The following is a 15,704-nucleotide window of genomic DNA, read 5'->3' as shown; positions in this document are numbered from 1 at the left end:
GCAGTAATGCGTCGGGGACAGAGTGCTTGTCACAAAGGGAAGCATGTGATAGCTAGATATTGATTCCAAAGCCGAATTGATATTTTTCGGTCCTTGTAAATTTGTCGGGAAAATTTATGTTTTGATTTATAATGAAATTTAATTTAAATTTTAACATATTAACAGTGCGGAGAGTGCGCCCTTCAGACCAATTTATTAGTGTAGTTTTCCTTTCCATTCACCCTCCTCCTAATCAATATATACGAAGTTATATATTTATTTATTTTATTTTGATGGTTGGCTCTTGATAGCATGCATATCAACTCGACATCATCAATCTTGGTGTTAACGCCAAAAAATAACACAACAGACTGGAAGTGGAAAAAGAGTTATTTTCGACCTGCTGAGATTATTTGAGCCTTGATTGGTACTGCGCGGAGCCTCCAGCAGTGGTCCGGTGTAGTTGTAAGGTATTTTTGCGTACATCCATGGCAGTGAGTAGTAAATAAATACAGAAAAAGTAAAGAGATGGAGACGCATAGATTTACATGGTTCGGCGTAATGCATACGTCCACGTGGATTTGGGATGAGAGAATCCACTATAATAAGATTGTTTTATAGTCTCTCGTGGTCTCTCATCCCTTTTGTACAATAGAGATCAAAGCTCTATCCTCTGGCTGAGATCTCGTCGCTAGAATCCCTGTCGTGAGATTGAAGAAACTGAAGAAGAAGTCAAAGTCCATCCCAAAAATCATCTGAAAGAAGCCTCCTTCATTCTCTGCTCCTCCCTTGTTTTATGTCATATCTTCTCTCATTTAAGTCACATCTCTACTTTTCCTCTTGACACCCTTTCCTTCATCAGCCTTTGTCCCGTCATTCTCTCTTCTTCCTCTCTTTGTTGCTGTCTTCTAGTGGGGGCCCTTTGATGGGCTGGGCTTTTTATCTGGATTTGGGATATTTTATCTCTTTTAGTTTTCTATAATTCTTATGGTCAATTCATTCCGAAAGAATGCCTTGAGAATCTTCAAGATAAAATATGTGACAGAGGTAGTCCATAGGAACTCGTAGAAAAATAAATTTCGAAATTGGGCCCCGATTCTTTGTTTTGCTTGCATTAAGCGATAAATATTTCCAAGTGCAAGGCTAGGTGAAAGATAGGCTTGGCCACCTAAGGTGTGAGCACGGAGCTCAACTTTGGTGGAAGATGGACTCGACCGTCTAAGGTGCAAGCGCTGAGCTCGGCTATGTCGGGAGATGTACTCTACCCCGTAAGGTGTGAGCGCAGAGCTTGACTTTTATGCACGCGAGGGTGGTCAGATACTCAAGTGACTTGCCCACCTATTCAGGCGCCCGAGAGGTTAGGCGGTCCTTGACCTTTCTTGCCTGTTGACTATTTATGAAAATGGTGAAAAGCTGGGTAGCTAACAAATTGGACCCATTTCTTTGGCGTGACAGAGGTCGAGCAGTTCGTACGACTAGACTAGCCTTGTTGTTCTGACAAAGGCTGAGCAATGCGTAAGACTGGACTCGCCTTGTTGCTCTAGCGGAGGTTGAGTAGTGCGTAGGACTGGACTCGCCTTACTAACTCTCGTAAAAGTGAGGGAAGTCAAGCAGTGGGTAAAACTGAACTCGCTTTGTTGTCCTGGTGGAGTCAAAGTAGTATGTAAGACTGAACTAGCCTCATGTCAAGTTTGTCAACTCGTTCCCAAAGGTAACCTACACGAGCAAGGCGGTTGTGGAGCTCGGAGGCACGTTAGCTTTAAAGGCTTGTTCCCGAATGTAACTCCCTGGCAGCGATTATGGCACAAGTGCAAACACCCGTCATGTGTTTGTGGAGATGCCGTCTTGGGAATAATGTGGGGCAGTATGTTAGACTGAGCCCGCGGTGTTGTCTTGGAGAGTTCAAGCAGTATGTTAGACTGAACTCACCCCATTGACTGGATGGAAGTCGAGCAGTACGTTAGACTAGACTCGCCCTGTTGACTGGATGGAGGTCGAGCAATACGTCAGATTGCCCTAGCTCCATTGACTGGATCGAGGTCAAGCAGTACGTCAGTCTAAGCTCGCCCCATTGACTGGATACAAGTCGAGCAGTACATCAGTCTGAACGCACCCTATTGACTCTTGTAAATGTGAGGCAGGTAAGTAACATGGGCGCTTAACCATGCTATAAAAGCCAAGCCGGTTAGGATAGATAGTTTCCATTCACTAATGTGGGATTTGTGCACCTAAATCATCCCGTTAGAGTGTGGCAAAGGTTTGAGACGTGCTGGCGAGGCCTATGAGCAGCCATGTTTTGGTGACAACGGAGATCCAGTGGGCCCGCATGTATGTTAATGCCAAGAAATTTATTTTGATTGAGACATATTGAGATGTTCAAGCGATGCCTGAGTTTAGTGGGGTGTTTTAGCTGGATGAAGGTTGAGCCGTATATCAGATTGAACTTGCTCAGTTGGTTGGATGGAAGTCGAGCAGTAAGTCAAACTAGTCTCGTTGATTGGATGAAGGTCGAGTACTACGTCAGACTAAACTAACCCAGTTGACTGGATGGAGGTTGAGCAGTATGTCAGACTGAACTAACCCTGTTGATTCTCGTAGATGTGAGGGAGGAAAGTAGTTGGTATGCTTGACCATGCTACATAAGCCAAGGCTGTTAGTGTAGATAATTTCCAGTCACAACTGTGAGATTTGCGCACCTGAATCATCCCGTTGAAGTGTGGTGAAGGGTTAAGATGTGTTGGCGAGGCTCGTGAGCAGCCATGTTTCACTGACAACGAACGTCCAGTGTGTCCGCATGCATGTTAATGTCAAGAAATTTATTCTGATGAAGACATATTGAGACGTCCAAGCGATGCCCGAGCAGGCCGGGGTGTTTTAGCTGCTGTGGCCAATTTTTGCTTGACCGAAAATTGCTCACTACTAGTTATCATTTCTTATTTTCCTTGCTCTTCTTTTCTTCTTCTTCTTCTTCTTCTTCTTCTTTCTCTCACTCACTCTCTCTCTCTCTCTCTCTCTTGCAACTTGTTCAGCATATGCTGTGCAAATCTGACCACCTGGGTTAACAGTTGCATGGAACAGGCAACGTGTGTCCATTGTTGCATCTATCTTGACCGTGTGACTTCGTGGGTGGGTAATCTTAACAGTGATGCAGAGGGTCTTCGTGCCCGGGCCATGTTGTTGTGGATTCGTGTGGCTATAGAACCACTGAGGTCAAGGAGGTCGTGCTCGAGCAGCTCCAAGCTTGGACCCAGATGGTGGCTGTCCGCAGTGGGCGAGTGGCTGAGTAGTTGGGTTTACGAGGGGGTTGGCCGGGGTGGCATTGTTGCTGGTGCATGTGGCACGTAAGGATGTAGTGGGAGTCGTCCTAGTCGAGATGAAGTAGTGAGTCATCCCAGTTTGTAGGGGCGAGTCCATTTCTCGCCAGAATGCCGATGGAGGGCAAGAAAATGGCAAGGCCGGTGGGAAAGGTCCCACCGGTGTTCTCTGTCACCGATGGCTAGTATGCCAGCGACAGCTAGTGTCGGTGTACCCAACTATGGCATTAATAGCTCGTCGGCAGCTAACGGGCTATGACCCACCGGCCTCCAAGTGCCTAATGGCGAGGGACCAGTCGTGTATAGTTGCCTGTGGCTTCTTCTGGACGTTTGGTACCACAATGAGAGTGCTCTGTGTGCCGTGAGGAAGGTGGCGGGCTTTACATGCCTACCACCGTGATCATGTTGTGGACTTGTGTGTCCCAGATGTAGGTACTCTAGCGGCGATTGCTTTTAAGGATGGGAGATGTCATATCGGAGACAGAAGCCACCAACGACCCCAGTGGACCACTGGTGGCTGTCCCAAGTCCCCCCTGTGGTTTGTGGGACGTATCCCGCCAATCCATGGATTTCGCAAGGTGGGATGGGGTGGTCGAGATGCACACTAGGTAGGGTGCTCCCCTTCAGTCTAGTCCGGCCGTCCGATGGTGCAATCCCCGGCAGGAGGGGCAGCGAGAAGCTAGCAGCCATCAAATGTCCTTGGGTGCACGCACTGTTGTGCATGGCACTGTGCATGCCATGCTCAACTTGCGTGCTTCACATGCACTATGCATTTAAGTGCACAGTGCACTTCCATAATCCTCAGCTGTTGTGTCCTTCATGCACAATGGGTGTATCTTGCCCTTACTCTAAGTGCAAAGTACCAGCTTGTTCTCTCCCCCTCTTTTGCACAATGCACTTAAAGCACACTTGCAACTCAAGTAGCCGAGCAATGTGAGTTACCGGCCTCACATGCCAAGTACATGAAGAAGCACTTATGTTCATACAAATAAAAGTCAAAGGTAGAGAATGCTTATTTGGGAAACTTATATCTACTCCTTCGGTGTTTATTTAGTGTGCCAGAAAATCGTCATTCTCTCACATTTGGTGTAGAATGTAAACCAGAATCTCACAGATAGCACTAACTGTTAACGCCTAAAAATTGTGCAATAGGCCGAAAGGAGAGAGAGTTATTTCCAACTTGCTGAGACAATTTGGGCCTCGGTCGGTGCTGCGTGGAGCCCCTGGTGGTTGTCTGGTATGGTTGTACGATGTCTGTGCTTACATCCACAACAGTGAGCAATAAATAAATGTAAAAAGAGTAAAGAGACGGGGATGCATAGATTTACGTAGTTCGGCATAATGTCTACGTCCCTAGGGGTTTAAGGATGAGAGAATTTACTATAATATGATTATTTTACAGTCTCTCATAGTCTCTCATCTTTATTGTACAATGGAGATCGGAGCTCTATCCTCTGGTGGAGATCTGGTCGCTGGAGCTATCATGTGGTCAAGTTATAAAACATGTAAATTATGCTAATGTGTGAGTTTAGAGTAAGATGTCTGCTGCAAATGATCAAGAGATTGCATTGCAATTTTAGCCCAACCAAGAGAGCGAGTGTCAAGAAAACACTTAATTTGATATCTCACTCAATTGAGAGTAATCTAGCGAAACTGTTTGACAGGGCTCTCTTTTGTATGGTTTGTGCGATTCTCGTCACTTCTCAAGCCTTCTCGTCCTCTATATATCTATATACGTTTCTCTATGCTTTTGAATCTTTGATGACGATGTGATCTGCATCGTTCTCCTTTTTTTACTTTTTTTCTTTTTTGTAAGATCATAATAAAGAAGAAATTGCTTGTACCTGCTTGAGATAAATTATTAGTATTCAACAAATTTCACCAAAAATCAGCTTTTGTTCCCATTTTTCTTATATAACTAATTTTATCAAAATCGAATTGAGCTTCACAATTTTGGACTTTCACCATCATTTTTAAAAAAGACTTTGCGGTATCTTTATCTTAAGATCACTTTTCTACATTTTCTACTGAAATATTCACAATATTTTTCGATAGCTAACTAGTAGGAGAATATATATATTTTTTTATAAGAGCCGAATGTCACATGTTCAGTTGTGATCTCGTTTCAAATTTTATTAATAGTCTTTACTTATAACGGAAGAATACCGTGGTAATAAAATAGACACTTGAGATTTACAGATAAGATATTAAAACCATCTCTTGTATCAAACCAAATCAAAAAAATTCTAAACAGGCCTATAAGGGAATAGCTAGTAGCTAGGTGATTGCATGCCTGTTTTCATTGTAGATCGATCCGTGTAGAGTTTCGATCTAATGAGGAATACAAGACCAATCCTAAAACAAAATCTGATTAAGATGAAATATTCCTAATGCTATATATAATTAATCTAAGAACAGCACACTTATATATTATGAATCAAACTCTAAGGAGAGGTTTAGATAGTAAGTTGAGATGAGATGAGTTGAGATGTGAATAAAATATTGTTAGAATATTATTTTTTAATATTATTATTGTTTTGAAATTTAAAAATATTAAATTATTTTTGTAAAAATTTAAAAAAATTATAATGATTAAATAAAATGAGTTGGAGAACCTTCTGGCCAATGCTCTCCTCATCAATCCTAATTAAGTTTATTATTTCTTGGCATATCATGTATTTTTTTCTTAATTTGTACTCTTTTTTCTTTTCTTTGTCCCTCACCTGCCCACGCATGCATGGTTGAAACACCACCTCTCTATCTTTTTTCCTTATTTTTTTTCTTTTTTAATTTTTCCTTGAGTTGTTCTCACCTTTTTTTTTTTTTTTTTTTTTTTTTTTTTAGAGTTGGCAAATCTATTATGCCCCGATCATTGTTGACTTTAAAGTTTAAAGCACCCACGATTCCTTCTGCCTAGTGCCAATTGACCACTTGCTCCATTTTTGTGTCTAGCTTGTAATTTGAGCTGGCTTGAGTGTGACGCGCGCATGCACCACCTCATCCATTGAGCTTCCTTTATAGATCTATCTTCCCACCTTCTCCTCCACTTTCGGATGAATCCCTAGTGATGGCCACCAATTGAAATACAAGTTGACATGGTTTGCTGCTTCAAAATTGCCAATGGTTTATCTAAAATTGATCTATTTTAGCTAACCAAAACAAACTTTATCTATTTTAGTTAATGATTTTTTGAAATACTAGGATGATTCTCTTTATTTGTATATCTTCTTTCTATTTTGCATTCTCACCTAAAATGAGTAAGGGAAATGCTATATACAGTTTTGGAGTATGCAGTCTTCATGTACTCTATTTTTTCATGTAGATATCATATTTAACCACTTTTCTAAAAAAAAGTATGTGAGAATTGTACCATTCAGAACTGCAAATATCATTTTTCACTGTTAGAATGATCTAGAGCTGATCACTACCCTTCTTGGTTTAACATCATATAATATCCTTCCCGAATGGGATGAGATATCCTGATTATACAGGCACTAACATGTTACTACACTGTATCTGGAACTCTCAAATCTCAATTTTTTAGAAGACAGACAAAGACAGCTTTATGAGGGCCAACTTTTACTATTTTTCATGGGTTGCTATCAGAGCAATCACTCCGTCACCTCTATTATGAGCATGAACCTGTCCTGCTGTCCTATAAGGCGATTTTCTTTCTTTTCTATTCTTTTTTCCTCTTCCAAGTTCCTCTAACATGCCGTAGCCGTCTACCTTCTCATGCACCCATCCATTTATATTTGAAAACTCATTTGAAAATGTATAATTAAGTTGGAAGACGTTTGTACGTACGTTTGTGCTTAGAAGTTAGAACTCACACGAGCAGATGCAGCAGATATACGTATGACAGAAATTTACAAAGAAGACAAATTCAAACCAATAAAAAACCAAACCTCCTTTGAAAACACCAAAACTTTACCTGATAATGTCTAAAGAAGAATCTTATCTTTTGAAACTGTGGCCTCAATATCTCTAAAGCAAGGAGCTCTAGCTAGCCACACAAAGCAGAAGCATCATCTTTCTCAAGAAAACTACGAAAAAAACTTGGACCTGTCCTCTAGCGAGCGGTTGAGGAAAAAGAGGTTAAAATTTTACGCATGTGAACACAATAATACTAGATAACAGTTCTAAATGTTAGTAGCGCGCGAGCATCACCCCTATCTTTTGGTAATGTTTCTAATCCTCAAAACTCACAAGGTGGAGCCTCTCTTTTTAAATGGTTTTTGTCCTGTTTCTGCTTGCCTTCAAAGGTAATGTATGCGTACCCAGTTTCTGTTTCCATTTTGCAGAACAAAGGAAGGTACAAAGTACCTCACGGCTCACAGGTCTCGCTTATGCTGAGCTTATCATGGAGCAACTGAAACCCATCTCAAATGCGTGATTCTTGAAACTATTTTGTGGTAGACGCCAAGACTCGAGCGTCAGCTGATGCATGCTGGTAGCAACCCAGAATATTCCTTTCTTAGTGAGATGGATACTTCTCTCTCCAAAAGGAAATAAGGCAAACAAAAGAGGAAATAGAGAGAAACGAATCAGAATCTGCATGGCCTGATCTACAACTATTGGTGCAGGTTATGAAGTACTCATGAGCTCCTGGACATGAATATCAGAAACAACATCGGCATTCTATCATCAAATTTGTCGCTAATATGGAGTGAGCGAGCTTCGGAGGTTACCATTTTTGTTTTGTTTGTGACATGTTCTTATTTGTTAGAGAACTTCTGTTTTTCGATCTAGATTTTCAGATTCCCAATCCCACTTGTTAACATGACATGCATACTGGAGATGACAATTAGATTTAAGATTAAGAATTGTGTTGATTTTATTTAATTATTTATTTTAATTGGAGGATGAGGGTTTCGAACTCCAGACCTCCCTTATGGAAGCTAAAGATTATGTCCTTTGACTAATTATTTAATTATTTAATTATAATTGCTTCATAATATTTTCACACGTTGGTGGACACAACCCAAGTGTTAGCTGATGCCTTTCTGTGGTGGAAGAAAAGAATTCGGTTTTTACTTTTAACAGTTGGACATATTGTGTGGGTATTCACGAAGCAAAAGAGAGGTTACAAGAAACTATATGTATTTATAGACTCCCATAGGTTAAAAGAAACTAAATATGACAACTATAAATCCACCATATATTGAGGAATTGGGCTCAAACATTTTCATCTTAGAGAGAGAGAGAGAGTCTGCTGCTAACTCTGAAGATATTCCTTTATAAGTAGACTGCAACACCTCCTGCTAGGAAGAGCCCACTGCAATTATTGCTATAACTATAGAAATCTAATTTTTCCACTAATTATTTTCCATGAGAACGGCCCCCTACCGCTCTATCTGTATAGTTATATGACTGATGTTGTACTCCCTTTTGATATAATTTAGCACATTGTCCAGCACCATGTCTGCATTTGCTTCTGGCATGATTTTGACATGGCAAGCCAGCAGGATCTTCCCTACCGTGATAGCCCATATATGGAGCTCATGAATGGCCACCACTTCCTTCATTTGTAATAACCCCTTTTCGAGCTTTGTTGCATCTATTTCTCTTGGTGTGCTCTCCATCAGAACTTCAAGTATGTTCCGGAGCATTCTGATAGTAGTCCCTAAAACAATTACCGAAAAAATAAGGGTGCAAATCGGGTCAACTATCTTCCACTCAGGCTTATACCATATAATTGCCCCTCCAATCATTACCCCAATACTCTGGATAGAGTCCCCGAGTACATGGAGATAAGCTCCCTGGACATTTATGTTCTTTCTCTTCTTCTGTTCGGGTCCGTTTGTTGGTTTATCTAGCAGTGGTTCAACAAGATCGTCATGATGGTGTGCATGATCTTCAAGACTGTGATGGTCTGCATGATCTCCATGACCGTGATGGTCTGCAGGATCTTCACGACTATGAAAATGATCATCTTCTGGGTGCTCATCATGATGATGATGATGAGCAGAAATTGTCATTCCGTGGCTGTGGCTTATACCATGACCATTTTCATCATGTCCATGTCCATGTCCATGGCCATGATCATGGCCCAATAAGACAGCCATGATGATATTAACCACAAGACCAAATGCAGCAACAATAAACATTAAAATTCCATTTACCTCGCCTGTTTTGTGAATCAGTCTAACAATGGCTTCATATACCAAAACCCCTGCAAGCAACCATATGAGTTGGATAGAAACCAAAGCACCAAGAATCTCAACCCTAAAAAATCCATAGGACTGACGGGGAGTGGCTTCCCAGCCGGCAGCCCAAATGGAGAACAATGAGATGGCAAAAGATGCAACATCTGAAAGCAAATGTGCTGCATCAGTCAAGATTGCAAGACTATTGGCTTTGATGCCACCAACTACTTCAACGCTCATGAAGACAACACAAAGTACCACTGCAATTAAAAGCTTGCGCATCGAAGCTGATCTTTCTCTAGCATCCTTAGATTTGGATCCAGTATCCGAGAGTCCACAAGGTGCTTCTCCACAAAATTTACTCCCTCCGGCGCTTGTCTCTCCAGTAGGAACATCTATACTGATTTCAATAATCTGCCCAGGTTGAGAGTTGTGCTCATTCATCTGAAAATTCAGAGTGATGAGAATGCCTACATAGAAAGGGATCCTCAATACCATAATTATGCGTATGAATATGCACTAAATTGTCTGAAATTGTTCAAACAACAAAATCATGCATTTTCTTCTTATATTCGACCAGAAAACAAGAATATTGCTTAGAAAAATCATAATCATGAGTAGAAGTGCAGGTTATGAATTGACCAAAGTATGGAGAATAGTATGATTTATTAAACCACCGATGACTTAATTGTGAATACATCGCTGCAAAAGCAGAACGAGACCCAGTGTATTCTAAACAGAACATCAGCAATGGACTACTCAGTTTTAAATGGGCTTGGAAATAACTAAATAACTACAACCATTGAAAATAGTATAAATACACTTTTTAGAGATAAACAGGACTCCACCCCCTCGAGAGCAGGATGCTGGAAATACCCAGAACAAGACCCAGCATATTCAAAACAGAACATCAGCAATGGACTACTCAATTTTAAATGGGCTTAGAAATAACTAAATAACTATAACCATTGAAACTAGTATAAATACACCTTTTAGAGATGAACAATACCCAAAACAAGACCCAGCATATTCAAAACATAATATTAGCAATGGACTACACAATTTTAAATGTGCTAATAATAACTACAACCATTGAAATTGTTATAAACACATTTTTAGAGATAAACAATGAGTCCTATATCCAAGTGAAAAGTCAGATTCAATCACCATGATTACGCACCAAGTTGCTTGAATCCTCTTGACTTATGATTTTGAAACATTGCTTTCCACAGAGATCTATACCTAATTGAGCCAATCATCACTGCGTCATTTTATAAGCCAAAAAGGCAACATTGCTTTCCCCATAGACCTACCTAATAAATCCTTCTTATTTATAGAACTCTTGGAAACACCAAAAAAGCCTAATTGGTAGATTACCAGCCTACAATTGAATGCTAATCCATACTGATAAACAAAAAACAATTGAATGCTAATTCATGGGATTCTAGAAGCCACATATGTTATCTGGTGAAACCTACACTGGTCATCCAATTACATTTCCGGTCCAAGCAATTAGAAAAATACTGATGAGCACTTTGTTTAGTTGTGATGAGAATGTGCCACTTAATAAAAATCCATAATCTTGAATGCGTTAGGAAATCCACCTTATGATGTTGGGGTCACATATTAAATCCATAAAAGCCCCCTCCCCCCACCCCCCCCCCCAAAAAAAAAAAAGAAATCTGTCACCGACTCCTAGTCATGATTAAACCTGGAGAAATGTTAATGGAGAGATGAAAACACTCACTGAAGGTTAGTACCGACACAATTATTTTGGGAAAAAAGAAAACATGCATTTTCATCCAAAACAACACAGAGAAAAACAGATCCTAAGGATCACCACTTGTTTCTAACGATTTTATATATCAGGCGGAAGATTAATCCCAATCCACTTCAAAAAAAATCAAAACCAAACACTAGGCCCCGTTTGGATTGAGAAGTTGATCAACGTATCTTATTTCATCTCATCATTACAACTTTTCTAAATTTCCAAGTAAAATATAATAAACAATTCAACTTTTTCAAATCTCAAAACAATAATAATATTTTAATAATATTTTATTCAATTTTCAACTTTCATCTTAACACATCTTATCTCAACTCTCAATAACTCTCAATCCAAACGGGACCTATCTGTATAATTTTACCAATATATGTTTTAATCATTAATTGAAAGAAGCAAACAAAAACTGAAATTGGTACAAATACTAGACCCAGAATCACATTTCAGAACTCGTATAAGAGACCTCATTTTTTCCAGAAAACACAAATAAGTAGAAGTAGTAGTGGTGTTGATAACTTGATAGTCTATGAGTTGAAAGAAAATAGAATCTTCACGAAAAAAATTCGTAATAGTCTCATGATGATACCAAACAATAAAGGGGATACAAACCTTTGACTTTCGTCTGTGCCAAAAGGGTGCTCTCTCACTCTCTGATTTCGATGAGTCGATAATACAGGACTTTCCCGCACCAGAGATCCTTCTTTGTTTTAAGCATGGGACTATGGGAGTCGGCTTCCATAGTTCGCAATGCTGATTTTACCATTTTCACCCTACCAGTCATTCGAAATCCGGCCCAACAACCATTCATATATTATTCCATCATATGTTATCATTTTATTAAAAATTAATATTTTTATGATTAATTTTAATTAAATGACATATTATAATAGGTAGGAAGTACCATAATCCTATGTTTAAAGAGTACCAAATAATTTCCCTTTCTTTTGTTTGGTGACAGTTCAATTTGTTGATCAAGATCTTAAAATATCTAAGCCCCTATCTTAAAAATACATATTTAAAAAAAATGTAAAAAATGAGTAATCGGCCGGCAACCCAACCACAAAATGCCAAAAGTTGTCCATCACCCCCTAACATCGTGTTTAGATGTTGAGATGATATATGAATAATAGTATTTTATGAATCTTATTGAGATGAGTTTAACTTTTTTAAGTTGAGATGAATTTAATCTTTTATGTTGAAATATATGAAGAAAGTTGACATGGATTTAACTTTTTTATAAAAAGTTGAAAAAGTAATAGATATCATCAATGATTGAGTTGAGATGAATTAAGATGAGTTGAGTTGGGTTGAACAACTAAACACATCTCAAATCTAATTGCGGAGGTTGTCATTTTTGTGTAATTATATTGTGGCTATAGTATTTCTCTCTCTCTCTCTCTCTCTCTCTCTCTCTCTCTCTCTATATATATATATATATATATATTATCCATTTTAGTTAAACAGTTCGCCTTGTTTATATGTTAGTTGTATAAAAGATCACAGGAAAGGATTTAACCGACATCTGAAATGTATTATGTTGGATCAATTTTTGTCAAAATTTTCCTTAATAAAAAATGTTAAAAATCATTAGTAATTATCCACGTACGTAAATAGGTTTTCATCTATCTATCGATGAGTGGAGGGGTGGTTACTGCCTGGTGCAGTCTGGTGCAGTCTTTGCGTGTTTTTTGAAGTGGAAATCTTTGTTTTCACTAACTTTAGTAGGATGGCTGTAGTTTACATGATTTATACAGACAGATGTCTTTAATGGAGCAGGAGAATGATCGAGTGGTGGTCAAGTTGAATAAACTGGCTGATACATTGCGGAGTGGCGGAAAGGTTTTGATTATGTCCCTTCTTACTGACAAACATTATAACTGTGAGGTTTTTAAGATTACGATGAAGAAGGCATGGTGTTTAGCTCATGGTGTTCGGTTTCGAGATCTCAGTTCCAATCTTTTCTTTACTGAGTTTGAAGATTCGCGTGATAAAGAAAGGGCGATTTGAGCAGAGCCTTGGTTTTTTCATAAACATTTGGTGTTGATGACAAAAGTTGATGGAGGCTTGCAAGTTAATCAAATTAAAATAAATTTCTGAGGCTCAATTCTGGTTTTGCGTTCATGATCTTCCTCTTAGGGCTAGAAACAAGTATGTTGGTACGCTGATTGGGGAAAAAATTGGGCGAGTAGAGAAAGTAGATGTGGAGAAGGACAAAGTGGCTTGGGGAGATTATTTACGAGTTAGGGTTACATTAGATGTTACTCAGCCTCTTATGCGGGGTACGAAACTCTCAATGGGGGAGGGTGATCCAATTTGGGTCCGACTTTCTTATGAAAGGTTGTCTAATTTCTGTTATCGATGTAGGCTCCTGGGGCATAGTGAGAAGGAGTGTGCTTCAAGGGTGGTAGAGGAGAATGGAGGGGTACTACCATATGGTGCTTGGCTAAGGGCATCAACTTTTGGTGACAGACCAAAAATTGGGAGGTTTTGAGATAATTGTGAGTCTCCCAGACCACCACGAACACCGTCGTCAGTGATTGAAACGGAAACAATTGGGCTGGTAGATGGCGGTGTTTTGGTAGATTCCGGCAAGGCAGTTACAGATGGTTATCCAAAAGAATAAGTTGTATCTGTGACTACAACTATAGCAAATAGGGCGGAGGCAGTTTTAGGTGGGCAGGAGTTGGGGGGAAGACGTGAAGGAAATGTTTTAGTTGGCTCTGGCCAACAGTTACAGTAGGGGACCGAACTTTATGGGATTGTAGCGGAAGTTACTCAACATGGGCAACTAGGAATCGAACTTGATGGCAATGAAAAAACAAACCCAGAAGTTTTCTGATGAGTTTCAAGTGTTCGGACTAGGGACTTCTGTTGGGCCTATGAAGAAGGGGCTGGAATTAAGTGGGCTTGTTTTGTGTACTATAGATGCAGGCCATGTCGACAGTATGGGACGTGTATTGAGCAGCAATCTGATGGGGCTATTAGCCATAAGTGGAAGAGGTTATCGGTTGTGCAAGAAATGACAATTGCCAAATCGGGTGCTTTTCAACGGTTGCAACATTCCAGAAGCACAAAAAAGAAGGGGTTTTTTGACAGTGAGGGTGTTGCAGCAAAACAAGTGAAGAGAGGGGTTGCCATAGTTAGCCATGGAACTGAAACTTTGCGATCAACGGAGGCTGTTGAATAGCCCTACCTGGGCCAATGAAGACCCTAAGTTGGAATGCCCGTGGGCTTGGGAACCCATGGGGCATTCGAACCCTTTGCGATTTAGTGAAGAGGGAAGCTTCCGAGATCTTGTTTTTACAAGAAACAAGATTAATTGCTCGTGAATTTGAGGTATGTAAATTTCGTTTGGGTTTTTCAAGTTGTTTGGCTGTTGATTCTATTATTCAAAAAGGGGGAATTGCTTTACTCTGGGGAAGGGATGTTTGTTTATCTATTTTGAGTTATTCCCACTATCATATTGATGCTACTATTGAGGATGATCCTACGAAAGGGTTATGGTTTCTTACTGACATTTATGGATGCCCAGTGGTTCATGAAAGATTCGAAACCTGGAGCTTATTGAGAACCCTATGTAGGAAGCATGATGAACCGTGGCTTGTTTTGGGTGATTTTAATGAGTTGCTGCACCATCATGAGAAATGGGGAGGAAATCTTAGGCTTGACTGGCAAGTTTCAGCTTTTCGGGAGGTGGTGGATGATTGTGCTTTGAAAGATTTGGGGTTTAGAGGACAAAAGTTTACTTGGAGTAACCGTAGGGAGGGTCTAATTGTGTTTATGAGAGATTGGATAGAGTGTTGGTGAATTTGCACTGGTTGAACAGATTTCCCTTTACTCTAGTTACACATGGTTTAGTTGCATATTTGGATCATGTCCCAATATGAGTTAATGATGAGGTGGTTGGGAGTTTCACCAAACCAAAAAAACAGTTCAAATTTGAAGCCATGTGGGTAGGTGAGAAGGCCTGTGAGGACATTATTAGAAGAGTTTGGAGGAGGGTTGGGGCAAGTCATAATATGAGGGCTGTAATGGATTTGATAAAGGAAAGTGGGAACCAGTTATGCCGATGGAACAAACATTGTTTTGGGAATGTGCAGATGAATCTATTATTGGCCAGGAAACATATGGAAATGATACATGATCTTGGTTCTTTGGGGGATAATATGGAGGTTCTTAATAAAGTTCGAGATGTTAAAAAATGGTTGGAGAAGGATGAATTAATGTGGAAGCAGAGATCAAAAGTGCTCTGGTTAAAGGAGGGTGAGAAAAATTAAAGATATTTCCATATGAAGGCATCTCAGAGATGGAAAAAGAATAATTTGGTGGGAATTAAAGATAGTAGTGGGATATGGCAGGTTGGGGAGCAGAGGAACAAGGTTATTCTGGATTACTTTGAGGAATCTTTTACAAGTTCAAATCCGAAGGGGTCTACTGACTTTCTGTGTTCTCTTGCTTGTAAAGTAACCTCATCTATGA

At 39.8% G+C, this 15,704-nt stretch overlaps 1 protein-coding gene and 1 long non-coding RNA gene across 3 annotated transcripts; one reads left to right on the top strand and one right to left on the bottom strand.

The window, feature by feature from the left end:
* Positions 1 to 6,860: 6,860 nt before the first annotated feature.
* On the top strand, positions 6,861 to 8,113 carry LOC121246594. Its single transcript, XR_005937147.1, has 2 exons — positions 6,861 to 7,475; positions 7,598 to 8,113. It is a non-coding gene; the product is annotated as an uncharacterized LOC121246594 (long non-coding RNA).
* Positions 8,114 to 8,382: 269 nt separating this feature from the next.
* Positions 8,383 to 11,999, bottom strand: LOC121246592 (metal tolerance protein 1-like). 2 transcript variants are annotated; one of them, XM_041144771.1, is made up of 3 exons: positions 11,835 to 11,994; positions 10,610 to 10,684; positions 8,383 to 9,886 (listed from the first exon to the last, which is right to left on the bottom strand). In XM_041144771.1, the coding sequence occupies exons 2-3, from the start codon at positions 10,610 to 10,612 to the stop codon at positions 8,639 to 8,641; spliced, it is 1,251 nt and encodes a 416-aa protein (XP_041000705.1). In that variant the 5' UTR covers positions 10,613 to 10,684; positions 11,835 to 11,994; the 3' UTR covers positions 8,383 to 8,638. The 2 variants fall into 2 exon arrangements, with proteins under 2 accessions (XP_041000705.1, XP_041000706.1); XM_041144772.1 differs by lacking the exon at positions 10,610 to 10,684 and having other exon boundaries at positions 11,835 to 11,999.
* Positions 12,000 to 15,704: the final 3,705 nt, after the last annotated feature.

The sequence above is a fragment of the Juglans microcarpa x Juglans regia genome, chromosome 1S (genome assembly GCF_004785595.1).
Source record: "Juglans microcarpa x Juglans regia isolate MS1-56 chromosome 1S, Jm3101_v1.0, whole genome shotgun sequence".
NCBI classification, from domain to species: Eukaryota; Viridiplantae; Streptophyta; class Magnoliopsida; order Fagales; family Juglandaceae; genus Juglans; species Juglans microcarpa x Juglans regia.
Note: the sequence above shows the minus strand (reverse complement) of the source record. Positions and strands in the feature narration are given on the sequence as shown.